The 18970-nt window shown below is 44.9% G+C and overlaps 1 protein-coding gene across 1 annotated transcript in view; it reads right to left on the bottom strand.

The window, feature by feature from the left end:
• SCTR (secretin receptor) overlaps positions 1-18759 on the bottom strand; it is a 71392-nt gene extending 52633 nt beyond the window's left edge. Inside the window, exon 1 of the mRNA XM_080799483.1 lies at positions 18652-18759. Coding sequence (XP_080655609.1) covers positions 18652-18720 — 69 coding nt within the window. The 5' untranslated portion in view covers positions 18721-18759. The remainder of the gene's footprint in view (positions 1-18651) is intronic.
• Between the last annotated feature and the right edge of the window lie 211 nt (positions 18760-18970).

Raw genomic sequence — 18970 nt, 5'->3', positions numbered from 1 at the left:
GTAGAGACTGGACTTCCACCCTAATCCAGAAGTAATAAGGTGCACCTCCATCTCCCCAGTGGGGTGCTGTCTCAGGTGCTGAACGAAAAGAATGGTCAACCCAGAATCTTATAATCAGTAAAAGATATCTTCAAAATTGAAAGGGAAATCGAGACATTCTTTTTTTTTTTTTAATTTAAAAGATTTTATTTGTTGGACAGAGATAAACATAGCAAGAGAGGGAACAAAAGCAGGAGGAGTGGGAGAGGGAGAAGCAGGCTTCCCACTGAGCAAGGAGCCCGATGCAGGGCTCAATCCCAGGACTCCGAGATCATGACCTGAGCAGAAGGCAGCCACTTAAGGACTGAGCCTCCCAGGTGTCCCAAATCAAGACATTCTTAAAGGATAAGAAAAACTAAAAGAATTCATTGCAGCACCCTACCCTAAAAGAATGGCTAAAAGAAGTTTCTCTAAACACAGAGGGGGGCCTAGTGGGCACTCACAATTTTCACCACCACCAGTGGTGATGAGACCCCAACCACTGCTGTGTTATAAGATCATGTAGGGAGCTGATATTCCCACCCCTCACTCAGCAGTAAGGGAAGATCCTCTCTTCCTTGCTAGTGTCCAGTAAGGCAGAGTGGGGAAGCTGGAAGTCTACTTACACCTGGCAGAAATGGGGCAGCACCCACCCCCTTCCCCCATCGGGAAAAACCAACTAAGACAGGTTTAAATAAGATGCAATCTAACAGCAATACAAAATGTCCTGCTTTCAGTCAAAGATCACTCATCATATTAAGAACAAGGAAAATGTCAGGGGCGCCTGGGTGGCTCAGTGGGTTAAAGCCTTTGCCTTCAGCTCAGGTCATGATCCCAAGGTCCTGGGATTGAGCCCCGCATCAGGTTCTCTGCTCAGTGGGGAGCCTGCTTCCGCCTCTCTCTCTGCCTGCCTCTCTGCCTACTTGTGATCTCTGTCAAAAAAAAAAAAAAAAAAAGAACCAGGAAAATGTCAAACTGAATGAAAAGAGGTGATCCACTGATGCCAACACTGAAGTGACAGGGATCTGAAACAATTTAATGAAGACGGTAAAGCAGCCATCATAAAAATGCTTCAGTGAGCCATTAGAAGTATACTTGAAACAAATGTAGAGATATAAACCTCAGCCAAAGAGAAAGTCTCAGCAAAGAAGTAGAAGATATAAAAAAATCAAATGTAAATATTACAACTGAAAAAGACAATAACTGAGGTAAAAAGCTCAGTGGAAGGGCTCAGCAGAATGGTGGTGGCATGGGGGGACATACAGAGGAAAGAGTCACTGAGCTAGAAGACAGGACAGTACAAATCTCTCCATCTGAACAACACAGAGAATAAACCAAAAATAAAAATGAACAAACTTCGAGGCACCTGGCTGACTCAGTCGGCAGAGCATATGACTTTTGATCTTAGGGTTGTGAGTTCAAGCTCCATGTTGGAGCTTCAGTAAAAAGTAAAATTTAAAAAAATTTTTAAAGAAAGAAAGAAAGAAAGAACGAACAGACTTTCAGGGTTATCCAGGACAGCAGAAGCACAATCCCATAAAAGGAAAAATGAATAAACCGGACTTCATTAAAAATTAAAAACACTTCTGCTTCATGAAAAACCATATTAAGAGGATGAAAGGACGAGTTACAGACTGGGAGAAAATATTTGCAGTCACATACTCAAGAAAGGACAGGTATCTAGAATTTATAAAAACATTCAAAACTCAACAGTAAACAAACAAAAAATCTAGTTAGAACATAGGTAAAAGACATGAAGAGACATTTCACAGACAACATACAAATGGTAAATAAGCACATGAAATGGTTTTCAAAATTATTAGCTATTAAGTGAACGCAAGTTGAAACCACAATGTGTTATCACTATACATCTATCATAATAGCTAAAATTTAAAAAATAGTAACAACAGATGTTGGCGAGGTTGTAGAGAAATTAGATCATGCATACATTGCTAATGGGAATGTAAAATGATATAGCCACTCTGGAAAACAGGTTGGCAGTATTTTTATGAAAGCTAGATATGCAACCTTTATATGACCCAGCCATTGCACTCCTAGGCCTTTATCCCAGGGAAATGAAAACTTATATTCATGCAAAAATCTGTACATGAATATTTATTTACAGCAGCTTTATTCATAACAGCCCCAGACTGAAACAATCCAGATGTCTTCCAGTGGTGAATAATTAAACAAATGATGGTGAAACCATAGTATGAAACTCCACTCAGCAATAAAAAGGAACAAACTATTGATACATGGGCCAACCTAGGTGAATCTCCAAGGAAGTACGCTGAATGAAAAAAGCCAATCCTTGGGCACCTAGGGGGCACAGTGGGTTGGGCCTCTTCCTTCAGCTCAGGGCATCGTCTTGGGGTCCTGGGATTGAACCCTGCATCGAGCTCTCTGCTCAGCAGGGAGCCTGCTTCCCCCTCTCTCTCTGCCTGCCTCTCTGCCTACTTGTGATCTCTGTCAGATAAATAAATAAAATCTTTAAAAAAAAAAAAAAAGGGAAAAAAAGCCAATCCCAAAAGGTTGCATACCATACTGTAAGATTCTGTCTATGTAACTCTTGAAATGACAAAGTTATATAAACAGCAGATTAGCGGTTATCAAAATTAAGGAATGGGTAGGAGTGGGAGGGAAGTGGCTGTGACTGTAACAGGGCACTGTGAAAGATCCCTCGGGTCATAGAAATGTTCTGTACCTTGACTGTATCAGTGTCAATGTTGGGGTTGTAATACCATACTACCTGTAGTTTTGTAAGATTTTGTCACTGGGAGAAATTGACAAAGGCTATGGAGGGGGGAGTCTTTCTTATTATTTCTTATGGTCTATGAGTATCTCAAAATTAAAAGTATAAATCTTGAAAAGAGACAATTTAAATACCCAAGGGAACACTCAACTAACATTCAACATGATATATAATACTATAATCTTTTTTTTAAAGATTTTATTTATTTGGGAGAGAGAGAGAGAGTGAGCAAGAGAGAGAGAGCATAAGCCAGGGAGAGAGGCAGAGGGAGACACAGACTCCCCACTGAGCAGAGAGCCCAATGCAGGGCTCAATCCCAGGACCCTGACATCATGACTTGAGCTGAAGGCAGACGTTTAGCCAACTGAGCCACTCAGGCACCCCTATAATACTATAATCTTGAAATTACATTCAATGTGATAGTTTCAGCCATGATAATTCAGAAGACTATTCAGCAGTATAGACTACTGATGTTGACACCAAGATATTAAACGAGAAGAGCATGACACAAAGTTGTATACATAGTATGATTGTAAGGATATACAATGTACCGTATTTTCAGAGGAAACCCTGAAGAGAATACATGAAAGTATTATGAAAATTACAGGAAATTTTAAAAACAATATGTAAATATAGAGGAAGGTAGACACTTCATTCCATGTCTCCATTCCCATTCCTACCTCCAGCTATAACCTCTCTGGCAGAGACTGCTCTTTGTCTCCTTAATAATTATTCTTCCCTTCCTCCACTGCAATCAGAATTTAACTGGGCATATGGTTGCCCATCTGGAGACTAGAGTTTCCAATTTCTCTGCAACTAATGCGTGCCCACGTGACTAGGTTCTAGCAATGGATTAGAGCAAAAGACACGTGTGCAAATGCTATCTTACGCCCTTAAAAGGAAAGGAACATGCTTCCCTCTTTCATGTGTGGATACGGTGATGAACCATATTCAATCATGGGGAGGAGGGCAACACTTCAGTCTTGACTCCCCTGCCAGATTCAGAGGACAAAATCCATCCTGGACTGCACTGGTGAACTTCCACATGCCACAGCATCCTTTTCGTATTAATACAGACAACATAACTCATAATAGACTTTGGAGATTTACTGCCAAGGACAAGGAAAGAGGCATTATCCTAATTAGAATCATTGGTCTCAATTCCCTATGGGAGTTTATACGTATGACCTCATGGCAGATAGAGTATACTTCCTTGAGTGGGCTTGGCCATGTGACTGGCCACTAACTAGCATGCTAGGTAGATGTGATATGAAGAGAAGCTTGAAATATGTTTGCACAGATATGCTTGCTCTCTTGTCTTTCTGCCACCTGGGGTATCCTGCTGGTCTTGGAAGAATGAATAATACACATGCAGCAGACTTGAACCTAACCCTGGGGGCTGGAGCCAAGCCAGCTGGATCAATCAAACCTTAGCTCCCTTGCAAACAAAAAGGGAAATAAATACCTATTGCTGTATACTACTGAGATGTTTGTGATTGTTAGGCAGCATAGCTGACTGACACAGGGTAGGAAAGAGATTCTAGGGCAGCATTTAGGGAGTGAAGTGTGCCATTTAGGGAGTGAAGTTCCCCCCTAAGAGGTGGCGATTTGCACTGTGGGATTCAAGAAAGAGTCACTCCTGCAGAGAGGACTCTTGAAAAAATGGAGGAAGGTTAGAAATGAGAGGACACCTGCGCTGGGAATATCTCTCCAAGAAAAGTTCAGCTTCCTTGGTGTTTTCCCCTTGGACTACAGAAAAAATAATAATCAGAGGACAGTTAAACTTTTTCTTCTTACCCTATGTTTCCTTTTTTTAAATTGTAGTAGAATATACATAACTTAAAATTTAGTGCTTTAGCTGCATTTAAGTGTATAGTTCAGTGGCATTAAATACATTGACAACGTTGTGCAACCATCGTCACTATTTCCCGAACTTTTTCAATATCGCACCGGGAGCTCTGTACCCATTAAGCAATAACTACCCATTTCCCTCCTTCCATGATGACCTCTGGTCTACTTTCTGACTCTACAAATTTGTTTATTGAAGGTATTTCATGTAAGTGGAATCATGGTATGTGTTCCATGTCTGGTTGACTTCCCTTACTGTGTTTTCAAGATTCATCCACGTTGTAGCATCTATCAGAATAGCATTCCTTTGTCAGGCTGAACAATATTCCATCGGGTGTATACACCATGTCTTGTTCTTCCATTCCTCTGCTGATGGACACTCACTTCTCTTCCACCTCTTGGCTATTGTAAATAATGCTGCCATGAACATGGGTGTGCAAATATCTGAGTCCCTGCTTTTGATTCTTGTGGGTGGATAACCAGAGACAGAGCTGCTGGATCACATGGCAATTCTATGTTTACTTTTTTAGGAAACACCAATGGGTTTTCCACAATAGCTGCACCATTTTACATTACCACTAGCAATACACAGGGGTTCCGTTTTCTCCACATCCTCATCAATCCTTGTTATTTTTTTGTTTTACTTTATATTTTTTAAAAGACTTTATTTATTTATTTATTTAATGAGAGAGAGGAGGAGCAGAAGGACAGGAAGAGGGAAGGGAAAGAATCTGAAGCAGACTCCACGCTGATTGCAGAGCCCAACATGGAGCTTGGTCTCATGACCTTGAGATCATGACCTGAACTGAAATCAAGAGTCAGAGGTTTTAACCAGCCCTGCCACCCAGGTACCCCTGTTTTATTTCATATGTTTTTAAAGTAGGTTCTACACTCAATGTGGGGCTCGAACTCAGGACCCTGAAATCAAGAGTCACACGTTCTACCGACTGAGCCAAACAGGAGCCCCTATTTTTGTATTTTGTTTTAGTAACAGCCATCCTGGTGGGTGTGAAGTGACTCATTCCACATTTCTTTTACCCCGATCCTTTCATTAAAATGTAATAAACCAAAATAATTCTGTGTTGTAGTGGCATGCCAGCAGCAGCATTCTGCTGAAAGGACTGAGCCCATGGCTCCAGATGGTGAACTGCAGTTAAGAAAAGGGGCCCTCGGGGAACCCCTGGGTGGCTCAGTCAGTTAAGCGGCTGCCTTTGGCTCCAATCATGATCCCAGGATCCTGGGATCAAGCCCCGCATCGGACTCCTTGCTCAGCAGGAAGCCTGCTTCTCTCTGCCTCTGCCTGCCACTCTGTCTGCTTGTGCTCTCTCTCTTTCTGACAAATAAATAAATAAAATCTTTTAAAAAGAAAAAAAGAAGAGAAAAGGGGTCTTTTTTTGGGGTTGCTGGGAGAGGCTGAGAGGACTGTGTTCAATGGAGCAACCACCCAGTAGAGGCACTGGAGGGAGAATAAATGGAAAACAAGCCCCCTTATGATCTAAATTAACCTAGAGAAGGGAAGGAGAAGCTGCATGTGTATTTATATGCATATTTCTATATGATTATTAAACATAATTTTACTTAAAATTCACAGGAGAGGGGCACCTGGGTGGCTCAGTCATTTACGTGTCCAACTCTTTGTTTTGGCTCAGGTCATGATCTCAGGGTTCTGAGATGGAGCCCAAAGTCGGGCACGGAGTCTGCTTGGCATGCTCTGTCCCTCTCTCTCTGCCCTTCCCCTCCGTGGTCTCGCTGTCCCTTTCTAAAATAAAGAAACAAAATCTTTATAAATAAATAAATAGAAATCAGGGAGAAACAAATGAAGATGAAAGAACTGCTAACATTGTCCTCAAAACAAGAGCTACTAGTCCTCAAAAGATACCTTTAAACAGTTAAAAAGTTCAGATTTGTGTATATGTGTTTTTTCTATCTTTTACTTGTACTAGAGCCAAGGAGTTTGTCATGAAAAATAGCAGTTTCCTTCCCTAACCTTTACCTACTTTCCAGAGGCAACCATTTTCAACTCTTTTTAGCAGTTCATTTGGTTTTTATCTCCATATTGTTTTTAAGATTTTCTTAAAGTAATCTCTGCACCCAGCATGGGGCTCAAACTCATGACCCCAAGATCAAGAGTCGCATGCTTCTCTGACTGAGCCAGCCAGGAACCCTCCATATTTTAAAATTATATTCTTAGACTGCTACTTCTTGGTTTGTTCATCAGAGACACTATTTAAAACTCTCTGTTATGGAAGACAAAGATTTAGATGTTTTTAAATCTTCCCACATACACTTCTGTCCCCCATATATTTAGTTTTTAATATATATTTATATGTATATTTAATTTGAATTTTAATATTTGATTTAATTTTTAGTTAAAGGAATGGTCTATATTTATAATGTCTTGTTTTGACTGTGATATATCATTCACCGCTAAGTCTAGCCATGTAAAATGATTATGTCTCTTCTCGTACATTTTGTTTTTCCTGAGGTCAATAATTACTTTGTTTTTTTCATTTGATTAGTGTTCTCTGTACATATGGCTAATTTTTCCAAGTGCTCTGACTGCTTCAAGAGACATCTATCAAGAGTTGTATTTGTTTTACCTCTAGGGACCTCTCTGCCGGCCCTCGTTCCTCTCGCTCCAATCTGGGCCTGATGCCTGGCTGTGGTTTAGGGTACCCTCTCCTCCACTCTTCTTTTTTTTTTTTTTTTTAAGATTTTATTTATTTATTTGACACAGAGAGAGAGAGAGATCACAAGTAGGCAGAGAGGCAGGCAGAGAGAGAGGGGGAAGCAGGCTCCCCGCTAAGCAGAGAGCCCGATGCGGGGCTCCATCCCACGACCCTGAGATCATGACCTGAGCCGAAGGCAGAGGCCTAACCCGCTAAGCCACCCAGGCGCCCTCCCCTGCTCTTCTAACTAGTCTTCACTTTCATAGATTTCACATCTTTTTCCTTGCTTTGCTTCCTTGTTTTGCAGAAGCACAGTCTCTAGTTACTTCCTACGAAAGCGTGTGTGGGAGATAAACTTCAAAATCTCGGCAGGAATGAACAAGCTTTTATTAATCTGATAATTAATCAAATTTGGCAGAGAATTCTGAGTTGAAAAGAAATTTCCTTCCAGGTTTTGAAGGCATTTCTCTTTCTCTCTTCCAATATCGGTAAGAAATCCAATTGGGCTTCAAAGCCTTTTGTACGTGACTTCTGTTTTCTCTGTAGAAATACTCAGGATTTTTCTTGTTTTTAGGTGCTTTTAAATTCCTTGCGGAAATGCTTCTTTTTTTATTCATTGGTTAGATACTCAGGGGACATTTTTCTATTTGAAGATTTGTGTTCTTCGTGTCTGGGAATTTTTAAAATGTTATGTGATTTATTTTATTAGTTCCTCCCTTCATCGTCTCTATTCCGTCTTCCTAGAATTCATATTATTTGAATAGTGGACAACCCAGATGGACCGTCTAATCTTTTCACCTTTCTCTACTCTTCTACCCTTGTGTCAGATGTTCTTTTTCTGAGGTACTTTCTTAACATCACCTGTTGAGTTTCCTAATAAATGTTTTATCATCATACACTTAATTTCCACACAACCTTTCTTATTCTCTGGTGATTCCTTTTCTCTAACACCCTCTTTCCCACATTCTTTCTTCTTAGATCCGGCATCCTTTTTTTTTTTTTTTTTTTTTTTTAGTTAAAGTTAGATTTATTTATTTTTTTAAGAGAGAGAGAGCACGAGCAAGGGGAGGGAGAAAGAGAAAGGGAGACAGACTCAGGCAAACTCCCTACTGAGCGTGGAGACTGATGCGGGGCTGAATCCCAGGACCCCAAGATCGTGACCTGAGCTGAAGTCAAGAGTCAGACACTTAACCACCTGAGCCACCCCGGTGCCCCTAGATCTGGCATCCTTTTTAAAGGACTGTATTTCAGGACATTAACTGTAATCATGTGACCTTTTTCTCCTCTCTGCATGGTGGATATTTCTTCTTTTCCTTCCATTTGCTTTCACATTGGAGGACTTCCTCAGTGCCATATGTATATACATATATACATAGATACCCACACATATTATCGTATGTGATATATATGTATATAATATATATAACATATATGTGTGCATGTAAATGATTGAAGTATGGTTGACACACATCACTACATTAGTTTCAGATGCACAACATAAGGATTCCACAAATCTATACATTAATGCTGAGCTCTCCTCCAGTGTAGCTACCATCACAACCCCACTGGCTATGGTGCCTGTGCTGTGCTCAATGCCATAGTTAAGACTGAAGCACTAATGGGATCCTTAGAACCACGGTGAGCATGAACAGTTCGTGGCCTTTGCTGTACAATAAATAATCAGGCTGAGCGGGTCCCCACAGTTGGGATCTATATTTCTCCTCCATGCTTGGAGCCTTTCCAGGGCTCTGCAGGCCAATGGGACCACTGGTCATCAATCCCCCTCTTCCCGCCGCATGTATACAGGTTGGTGTTTCCCCCCATCACTGCTACCCCTACTTCATTCGCTGTACATTCCCCAAGATTTATCTCTGCTTCATTGTTGTCTCGTCTTGTTCCCTTTGACTTTGTGGGTTTATACCTTTGTGATTCCTTTACTAGCACATTGAGGATGCTCCCAGGGACAGAGTAGATAAACACCTGAGGTTAATTTGTCATTTGAAACTGACCTAATGACATTTACACATCCTAATGTAACACTCAAATATAATAGAAATGTATATTTGGTGTTCATCTCTGGTTCCTGGCATAGTGCTCCTAAAACCCTTGCAATTTCCTCAACATTAGGGGTGAGAGAAGCATCTTTTGTTATAATATTGGCTCTTACACCTCAGTTCCTAATACAAGAGCCTCTAAGACCCTTGAGATCTCCAAAGTGAGGAGTGACTTTGTATATGCTGATAAGATGACTGGCGGCTGGGGGCCCTAGATACCTGCAGTATGGGGGCTGGTTACCAGAAAGACCAACCATGTGGTGAGAGATTGGAACTTCCAGCTGCCCTTCTGACCACAGGAGATGGGAGAGAGGGCAAAGATTGAGTAAGTCACCAATGGTCAGTGATTTCGTCAATCATGCCCCTGTCATGAAACCTACATAAATATCCTACACAAGAGGGTTTGGAGAGTCCATGTTCCCCCTTCGCCACCCTCTGCATCTCTTCCACTTGGCTGTCCCTGAGCTGTGGCCTTTATAATAAACCAGTAATGGCAAATAAAATACTTTCCTGAGTTCTGTGAGCCTTTCTAGCAAATTACCGAAGGAGGAGGTCATGGGAACCCTCAACGTACAGCTGATCAGCCAGAAGTATGGGTGACCCAGGCTCGTGATTCAGCGTCTTAAGTAGGAGCAGTCTTGTGGACTGTGTCCTTAACCCACGGGGTCTCTGCTGATTCCAGGTGGGTAGAGTCAGAACTAACTTGAATTTGATTTTTTAAAAAAGTCTTTATTTATTTATTTGAGAGAGAGAGCACATGAGCTAGGGAAGGCACAGAGGGAGAGGGAGAAGCAGACTTCCCACCAACATCAGGCTTCAATCCCAATCTGGGGATGCCATGCCAGGACTCAACCCAGGGACTGTGGAATCATGACCTGAGCCAAAGACAAATGCTTGATCCACTGAGCCACCCAGGTGCCCCAGAACTGAACTGAATTTTAGAACACTCAGCTAGTGTCTGCAGGGTTGGAGAATTGGCTGTCAATGTGAGGAAAAACTGCATATATGTAGCACCATAAGTGAAATATTTTGAGCAGAAAGTCCCAAAATCGTTGGTACCAAGAACAGGATGCTGCTTGGTATTAAAAAAGGCACCTCGGACAAAAGTACACTTAAAGATATGTATTCCTCCTAAATTCCCTAAGGGAGTGTAAGAAAAAAGAACTTGGCTAAATGGTATTTTTCTTTATTATTGTAATTAACCACACAAAAACACACATTACAGGACTTTTCCTCTTCAGTTTCCAATTTTGAGTCCTGGCCATCTTTACATCTGGAGTTTTAAAAATATTGCTGCAATCATGTCAAACTTTAAAAGGAATACTCGCGTCATGAAATTTTTCATATACCTTTGTCTTTTGCTGGAATTTTCAATTAGCTCTCTTCTTTCTTGTTAATCACAAAATTCATAGGCCTTCACCTTATCAATTGCAGAGCATGGTTGGACTCCACGGTTCTGAATAGAGCAGCTCTGCCAAGGAGCTTTCTGGAACTGACTTCAAGGAGTCCTTTGACTTTTTGGACTAAAACCTCTCTGTTTCAGAACTGTGGAACTGTTCCTGGCCATCCTGGAAAAATTCCACTTTTTTGTATCCCATATTTTATTTTATTTTATCATAATTTTTTTAAGTAGACTCCATACCCAATGTGGGTCTTGAACTTATAACCCTCAGATCAAGAGTGACATGCTCTACTGACCCAAGCCAGCCAGATACCCCTGTATCCCATATTTTAGACTCAGTTTTGCCTTTGCTAAGCATAACCTACAGTAATTCTTTTTAAGTAAGGCACTTAAGTTGTAAACTTTCTAAGACTGTTATCTAGTAGTGTCTCTGTACAAGTATCACTCTTTGATACTTCAGCATTGACCTTGGTCCCCTGGTCGTCTGTCCACTCAACCAAGTTCATTACACTACACTACAGGTAGTCCCTACAGTGTCCAAGTTCATACCTGTTGCTTCATAATTCTGTGATTAGCCCACCATCCCTTTCTTTGGGGGATTTTCTTTTCAGATGGTAGACATATTTTGAAGTGTCTGCTCAACCTGTTAGCCAACAATTCCTCTCTGAGAAGACCCCTTTGCCCTGAAGTATGCTGTGAGGTCTCATCTCAATGATCAGACCTTTGGAGAAAAACCAGGTTGGGACAATGTGCTCGCCTCTCTTGGATATTTGGTATTGTAAGGGGGAGTAGGGTCAATCTCTCCCATTCCTAAAGCAGGTACTCTATGGGGCAGCTATATTCTACCCTTCAGAAAGCTTCAGACTGCAGAACAAGAGAATAATTACGCAAAATGAGAAAAGAAAGATGTCAAGAGACAGTTCTGCTAGTTTAACTCTGGACTCTTGAACCTGAAAAGGTAAAATCTGGGAAGAGATAAAGTAAAAATCTTTTGAATGCTGAAGAAGGTGAAGAAAATCAACGTCACTCTGCCAGTCACACTTTATGATATAATTACTTGCCTACCAACTTAGACTGGAAAGAAACTGTTCCAGGGGGAAATAAAAGGAGCTGTGATAACTAGCTAGTGTAGACAGTGAGAACCGAGAAGAGGAAACACATTGTCAAAAAACCAGCTCAAAAGGCAAAATTTCATCAAATATTTATTGAGCACTTACTCTATACCCAGCAATTGATTCATCCCTGGGGACATGAAGGTAGATGGGACATAGTTCCTGCTCTTGAAGCTCCTGGCCTGAGGGGTCCAGAGAGGCCAACTATTGAAGTACACAAGGAAGGCAGCGGCCAGATGGCAATGGACCAAAAGTGGAGGCAGGGGACCAACCCTCCAGGAGGTGACTCCAGCACTTTGGGAAGAAGTGAGAATCACTTGACCCAGAACAGCAGTACCAGAACATCCCATAAAGAAAAGGGCCTGGATGTGACAGTGGGCAAGCAGATTCTCCAGCAGTGGGCAGTGGATTGAATGTCAGGGGGAGGGCAGAGGACAGTGTGATGAGGCTGGTTTGGGTGCCTCCCTAGTTTCAAGAACAGGAAAAACAAGGAAAAGAGAAGAGGTCTCGGAAGCTGGGGTAAGATGAGTCTGGAAGGCTGGATTTATGACAGGGTAGGACTGCTGAGGGAGATCACACGGTAAGAGTGAGGACAGCGAGGACAAGCCTGGGCAGGAGATCCTTCCAGGACCGAGAAGACAGAGTGCAAGTGGCGACTGCAAACCCGTAAAGAGCAGAAGCCAAGAGAGTGAGGAGTGGAAAGGAGGGTCCCACACCAGATGTCTCGAGACGCCAGGGTCTCGTGCCCACTTTGCCCAAGACTGTCAGGTGTATGCCTGCAGTCTCGGCATCATGACTTACAACCTCCCATCTCTCTCATAAATCGTGTGGTCCCTTTAGGTTGGACCAGGGCAGAAAAGGGTATAATGAAGACAGCAAAATGAAAGTCACACAGGAGACGGATTTCAGGGTGTGGTGGGGTGGGGGTGGGTGGCGGTGGGCTGAGAAATCAGAGGAGGTGGAGGCAGGCATCATGGATGCTTCTTCCAAGAAGCTGGCCATCAGGGGCAGAGATGGAACTGCGGCCGGGAGGCCCAGAGTGCACCACCTGGGCTGGACAGACCTGGGCAAGTTGACCAGCTGGTGGGGAAAGGCAGTTAGTGGAAAATGGTAAAGATTGGGCACAATGGCTTGGCTGTGTCCTCTCAGGACAGGAATCCTTGTGGATTGGGGTGGAAGGATTGAGAGCACAGGTGCAGGGACTGGCCAGACTAGCCAGAGAAGTGCCTCTCTTCCACTCGGATGATGCTAGGGACTGAATGTCTGTGCCCCACCCCGACTCCCCAAATTCCTATGTTGAAACCCTATCCCCCATGTGGCTGTATTTGTAGATTGGGCCTGGAGGGTGGTAAGGAAGTTTAAACAGAGTCATAAGAATGGGCCCCTGATCTGACAGGATTAGTGTCCTTATAAGAAGAGACAAAGGAGAGCACACACTCTGTCTCTCTGCACCCGCTCAGAGTAGACGTCAGGTGAGGACAAAACAGGAAGAAAGCCCTCACCAAAACCAACTCTGCCGGCCCTCGATCTGGGACATCCAGCCTCTACAACTGTGAGAAAATAAGTGTCTGTTGTTTGAGCCTCCTAGTCTGTGGTACTTTGTTACGGTAGCCAGAGCTGAGTGACACAGATGGGAAGGAAGGGAACAGGAGGGTACAATTTTTCTTTTTTTTTTAAGATTTTACTTATTTATTTTAGAGAAAGAGAGCACAAGCAGGGGGAACAGCAGAGGAAGGGGGAGAAACAGGCTCCCTGCCGAGCAGAGAGCCCAATGCGGGGCTCGATCCCAGGACCCTGGGATCATGATCTGAGCTGAAGGCAGACAGGTTAAGACTGAGCAGCCCAGATGTCCCAGGAGGGTACAATTTAGACACGTCTTTAAGAGCCAGATGTTTGTTGGTCGGAGGAAGTTCATTCTCTGACTCTCAGGAAATAAGAGACAAGCTTGTCTATTGAAAATGAAAGAGGAGTTGGTGAGGTCAGGAACATAGATATCAGGGAGAGCCCACCAGTGAGGGATTGATGTCGGACATCCAGGGGATTCTAGAAAAGACGGGAAAACTTGGGAATGCTGGCAGCATCCTGAAGCTGGGACTTCAGGACATAGGCAAGCAGAGATGTCCCTTCCCCAAATGCCCCTTGGAACCTTCTGGACACGGAATGTTGAGGCTGACTGGGCCTCAGGATATTATTATTTTCTGGAGTCCACAGGAAGGCTGAGCAGCCCTGTTTGTAATGTAAGCAAGTAGATAGGATCTGAGTGTTGTGGGTTTTACCTTGGGCTGCAGGTTGTCCCAATGCCTGAGTGAAGGTCAGTGGGGAGAAACCTCGGCTTGCTAAATAAAGGCAGGGAAGTGAGGAGCAAGTCTGGGGACACTGGAGAGCGCCACTGTGGTGGTGTTGCTCTCACCCTGGTTATGAAGTCTGGGCTTTCAAAGACGGGTGCCAGGAAGAGAGCTCCACCCCCCCTCCTCCCTGCAGCCGGCTAGAGGAAGCTATAGGGCGGGGATAATGGGGACCAGGTGGAGAGAGATGGGCTCCATGGGACCACTGAAAGATCATGTCAAAGCTAAGAGAAGAAGCTCCCTAAAGAGTCTGGGAAGTGTACCACCTGGTTGATTGATTTTGTGACCCCAAGCTCATCTCTGGCCCCTTTAATAAAATGCTGGTGTAATTCATTTTTGTGTTTTATAAATTGATAAATTAAACAGAGATGAATGTCACTTTGAGAGTGAATTGGGAGAGAATTTTGTGACAGCCCCTTGGGGACAGAAACCAGCATAGGCCTCTTTCTGGGAGTTGCCGGTGCTGGTTAGGAATCACCAGAGTTGGGTCCTCACACCACATCTGGGCGTCTGGGCGGGTGGCCCTGACTAATGGCTTCACTTCTCTGAGCCTCCGCTGCTTCTTCTGCACAATGAGGGTTATGAGAATAAAGTCGGATGCTTCAGGCAAGGACTTGGCTGAGTATCTGGTGAGGGGAGTGCTGGATAAAGGAAGTCCTTATCATCATCCTCATCATTCACATTTATCTTAGAGATAGGAACAATTCCAAAAGAAATCCACAAATATTTTCCCAGAAAAAGAGAAGGTGATTTTTCAGGGATATAAAAAATCCCAGGGGCGCCTGGGTGGCTCAGTGGGTTAAGTGTCTGCTTTTGACTCAGGTCATGATCCCAGGGTCCTGGGATCAAGACCCGCGTCAGGCTCTCCACTCAGAGGGGAGCCTGCTTCTCCCTCTTCCTCTGCCTGCGGTTCCCCCTGTTTGTGTGCTCGCTCTACCTCTGCCAAATAAATAAATAAATTCTTTTTTAAAAAATCCCAGAGAGCCTCCTCTGAAGAGTTGTCCATAGCCAGTTCCTCAGGGGACCCTTGCCGGTCTTCCTGAAATTCTGCTTCCGGTTGTCACAGAGCTTGTCAGCCCCTGGAAGCAGGAGCACCATGGGCTGTTCCCCCAAGCCAGGACTTTTTCTGTCTCTGAGCCACCCACTGAGAGAGGACAGAGAGAGGAGGCAGAGCGAGAAGGAGGCTGGAGAAGATCAAGCCCATTGTTGCACAAGCCATTTTGTCTGCAAGTGGGTGTTCATCGGGTATCTTGGCTCCGATTCCCTGTCACCAAACTCATGGTCCTGAATCCCACATGCAATAAACCGCTATTGTTAGTTCTGCTTGTGCCTTTCCCCTGACACAGGACAAGCTCTAAGGCAGTGGCTCTTGACCAGGGGAGTTCTGCCCTCTCTGCTCCCCAGATGACATCAGGCAACGTTTAGAGACATTTTTCTGTGGGCACAACATGGAGAGGTGCTCCTGGCTTCTAGTGGGCAAAGACCAGGGATGGTGATAGATGGCACACAATTCATGGGAAAGTCCCCCATGACAAAGAAATCTGTGATTCCCCTCTCTCTTCTGTGTCCCCATTATTTCTTCCCTATGGATTTCTCTATGCTGAGGGAGGGCCGAGCTCCCTTCCTGGCACCCCTTGCTGAAAGCCCAGATTTAATATCCGGGGTTACCGTGTCAAAGTTAAGAAACCTCACTTGAAGGAAAAGGCAGCCCTCTCCACCCCATTTAACTCACTAAGGTTATCAAGCTGGTGGTTTGCCAGCTACCATGGATTTTAAAAAGCCCTACCTTGAGTGACTGTTTTGCATTGGCTTGATACACTTATGTACAATTTTCTAAGCAACGTGCCTTCAAGATGTCCTTGTTTATTACTTGGCACTATATGGAAGTGCCCCAGTTTAGGACACTCCTTTTGGATGTCATCATTTCTTTCATTCACTCAACCAACACACGCTCACTGAGCTCCTCCTTACACTGTGACAGGCTCTAGGGAGAGAGGATGAATGAGACAACATCTCAAAGTGTGTGTACTGGGGAGCAGGAGGGGGACAGACGTGCTGGTGAATAATCTTGATCTTGTTCCAATTAAAGGTCCTCATGAGATTCATGGGGGTGGGATAGCAAAGGGAGGTGTGGTCCACATTACCTATGGAGGGCTCAGAAAACTGGCCCCTTCAGCCATAGTCACTTTCTGGTTTCCATTTACAAGTGACCTTCCTGACACTTCACTGTGTGGAAAGGCAAGGGGGTAGGCTGGGTAGCAGTAATAAGCAATTTGGCCTAACGATGCCTCATTAGGAAGATGCCTATAACCTCATTCAATGGGGGAAACGAATGAATAAAAAATTGTTCAAATGTCCTTAAATCTCCAAATCAAATGTTCGAGTCAAAGAAACAGAAGGTAAGCAGGGTTTCAAAGGCTGGGAAATACTCCAACCAAAGTAGGTCAGTTCCATTCTTATTTATTAAAAGAGTTCTTGCCAAGAAGTATAAGAACTCAGGTCTGGATAAGCCCATAAAATACCCAGAAGACGGAGACTTAGACACAGGAAAACCATCTTGTGATAATACAAGGCAGGACATGAGTGTATGAAAATGACATGTAAAGACCAAGGACGTAAGGGAGAGTGCCCTGGGTGACCAGGATCAAGAGATCTGGGTTCTAGCCCCAGCTCCACTGCTAACTTGCTGGTTCAGGGCAGCTCTCTTTTCTCTGTGGGTCTCAGTCTGCTCATCTGTAAAACAAGGGAATTGAACCAGAGGATCATGAAGCAGCCTTCCAAGGCAAACTGAAGACTCACACCAAGTGAAAGCTCTCATTTCCGCCTCTGCTTATTATTATTTTTTTAATATTATTTATTTATTTTTTATTTATTGGACAGACAGAGATCACAAGTAGGCAGAGAGGCAGGCAGAGAAAGAAGGAAGCAGGCTCCCGGCAGAGCTGAGATCCCGATGTGGGGCTCTATCCCAGGACCCTGGGATCATGACCTGAGCTGAAGGCAGAGGCTTTAACCCACTGAGCCACCCAGGCGCCCCCCCCCTGCTTATTATTGACATAACCTGGGGTCCCCCCTGAGACTAAAAATGTAGGTACAATATCAGTCCTGAGGCCAAGCCAACTGGTGATTTCTTCTGACAACCTCAGGGTTACTGCAAATACTTAATTAGGAAGGAGGGGGGAAGGTGATAAGGAGGAAACTATTAGCTCTCCCATCCCTGGGCACTGAATAACAACATACCCGGAGGCTTTGAACTGTCCCCAGTGTCCTGGGTGGCATTTCCCCACACTGGGAGTTCAGATTAGTGAGTGGGTACTATTGTTCTAGCACCTTCCAACCACTAGGCCCTGCCATTGATGAGAAGAGCCTCCAGGGTTACAAGGGACCTGGGAACAAGGGTCCTAAATTCTATTTTTCCTAACTACGACTGCTAGAACGTCACCAAGCTGTGAGTGTCAACACTCCCATTAGCTCTGGGAGGGAACATTTTTCTTATAATCAACCAGGAGAGGACTACAGGAAGGCAAGGTCATTGGACACCAGGAAGGACTCACCCAGGACAGAGATTGGAGACTCTGAATTGGGTCCCCAAGCACTTTTCCTGGGGAGTTCTTGGGACAGAGGCCTTGAGGGCCAGTTTGAATGCTGGTGGGAAGAAGTGGTTCTGGAATCTGCATCCCCCCCACACACACACTTCCCACACCACCACTCCCTCCCCATTCCTTCCATCCTGACTGTCTGGGTGCAGCCACTCATTCACAAATCCCAGTGGGAGAGGCCCTGGATTCCAAGGAGTTCCAGTGGGAAAGGAAAACAAGCCACCCCCACTGCCTTTCCCTTCTTTTCCAGCTCCTCCCTGGACCCCCCAGACATTCAGACATTAGGGAGCCAAATCCCAAAGGGGAGGGAGGGAGCTGCAAACGGACCCGAGATGTTCCAGCCAGAGCCTGTGTGTGTGTGTGTGTGTGTGTGTGTGTGTGTGTATGAGAGAGAGAGAAAGAAAATGTCAAGGCTTTGGGACCGACAGACCTGAGTTCCAATCAACTGTCCCTAGGGCAAGATTTTTTGGTCTCTTAGAGTCTCTGTTTCCTAGTTCATAAAGAGAGGGGGTGACAATATCAACCTGGACAGCCGATCAGGAGGTTTCCATGAAATAATTGAGGCAGAGTGCCCAGCGCACAATGGGCTCTGCCCGGGGCGTCTCCAGTGTTCCCTTCGAGGCACAGCCTGAAGGAAGGGATGGCGTGGAAGGGAGAGAAGTTTATCTTAGGGCTCCCTTTGCCCTACGCACTTGCTGTTTTTACTCTGGGGGCGAGGCTATCTGGCAAGGAGCTGATAGAGATGATCCTGGGGGTGCAACGGGGTGTAAGAGTTCCCCCTGCTCGGCGGAAGATCTGGGGACTCCCCCACGCCCACCTCGCGTGGGACCCGCGGAGGGGATAGGTACTCACCGTGTGCGCAGCGCAGGCCAGCAGTAGCAGCAGCGGTGGCGGCGGCCACAGCAGCAAGCGGGGACGCATGATGCCCGGCGTGCTCCCCGAGGGGCGCCTCGACGGCCACCCACCTGTGCGCACCCAGCGGCCTTGGAGCTCAGCGCCCTCCGCGGGGTCCCGCGCCCCGGCCGGTCGCTGCGTCCGGAGGAGCCATGGGTGGGTCACCCGACCCGCGGTGAGCCCCAGGACTACTCCTCCTCGGAAGAGGTGGCCGCGCGCTAAGCCGCCCAACCCATCGATAAGGACGCGCTGCGCTGCCGGCGCTCCTCCACCCAGC

Source organism: Martes martes (assembly GCF_963455335.1).
Source record: "Martes martes genome assembly, chromosome: 3".
Classification (NCBI taxonomy): domain Eukaryota; kingdom Metazoa; phylum Chordata; class Mammalia; order Carnivora; family Mustelidae; genus Martes; species Martes martes.
Note: the sequence above shows the minus strand (reverse complement) of the source record. Positions and strands in the feature narration are given on the sequence as shown.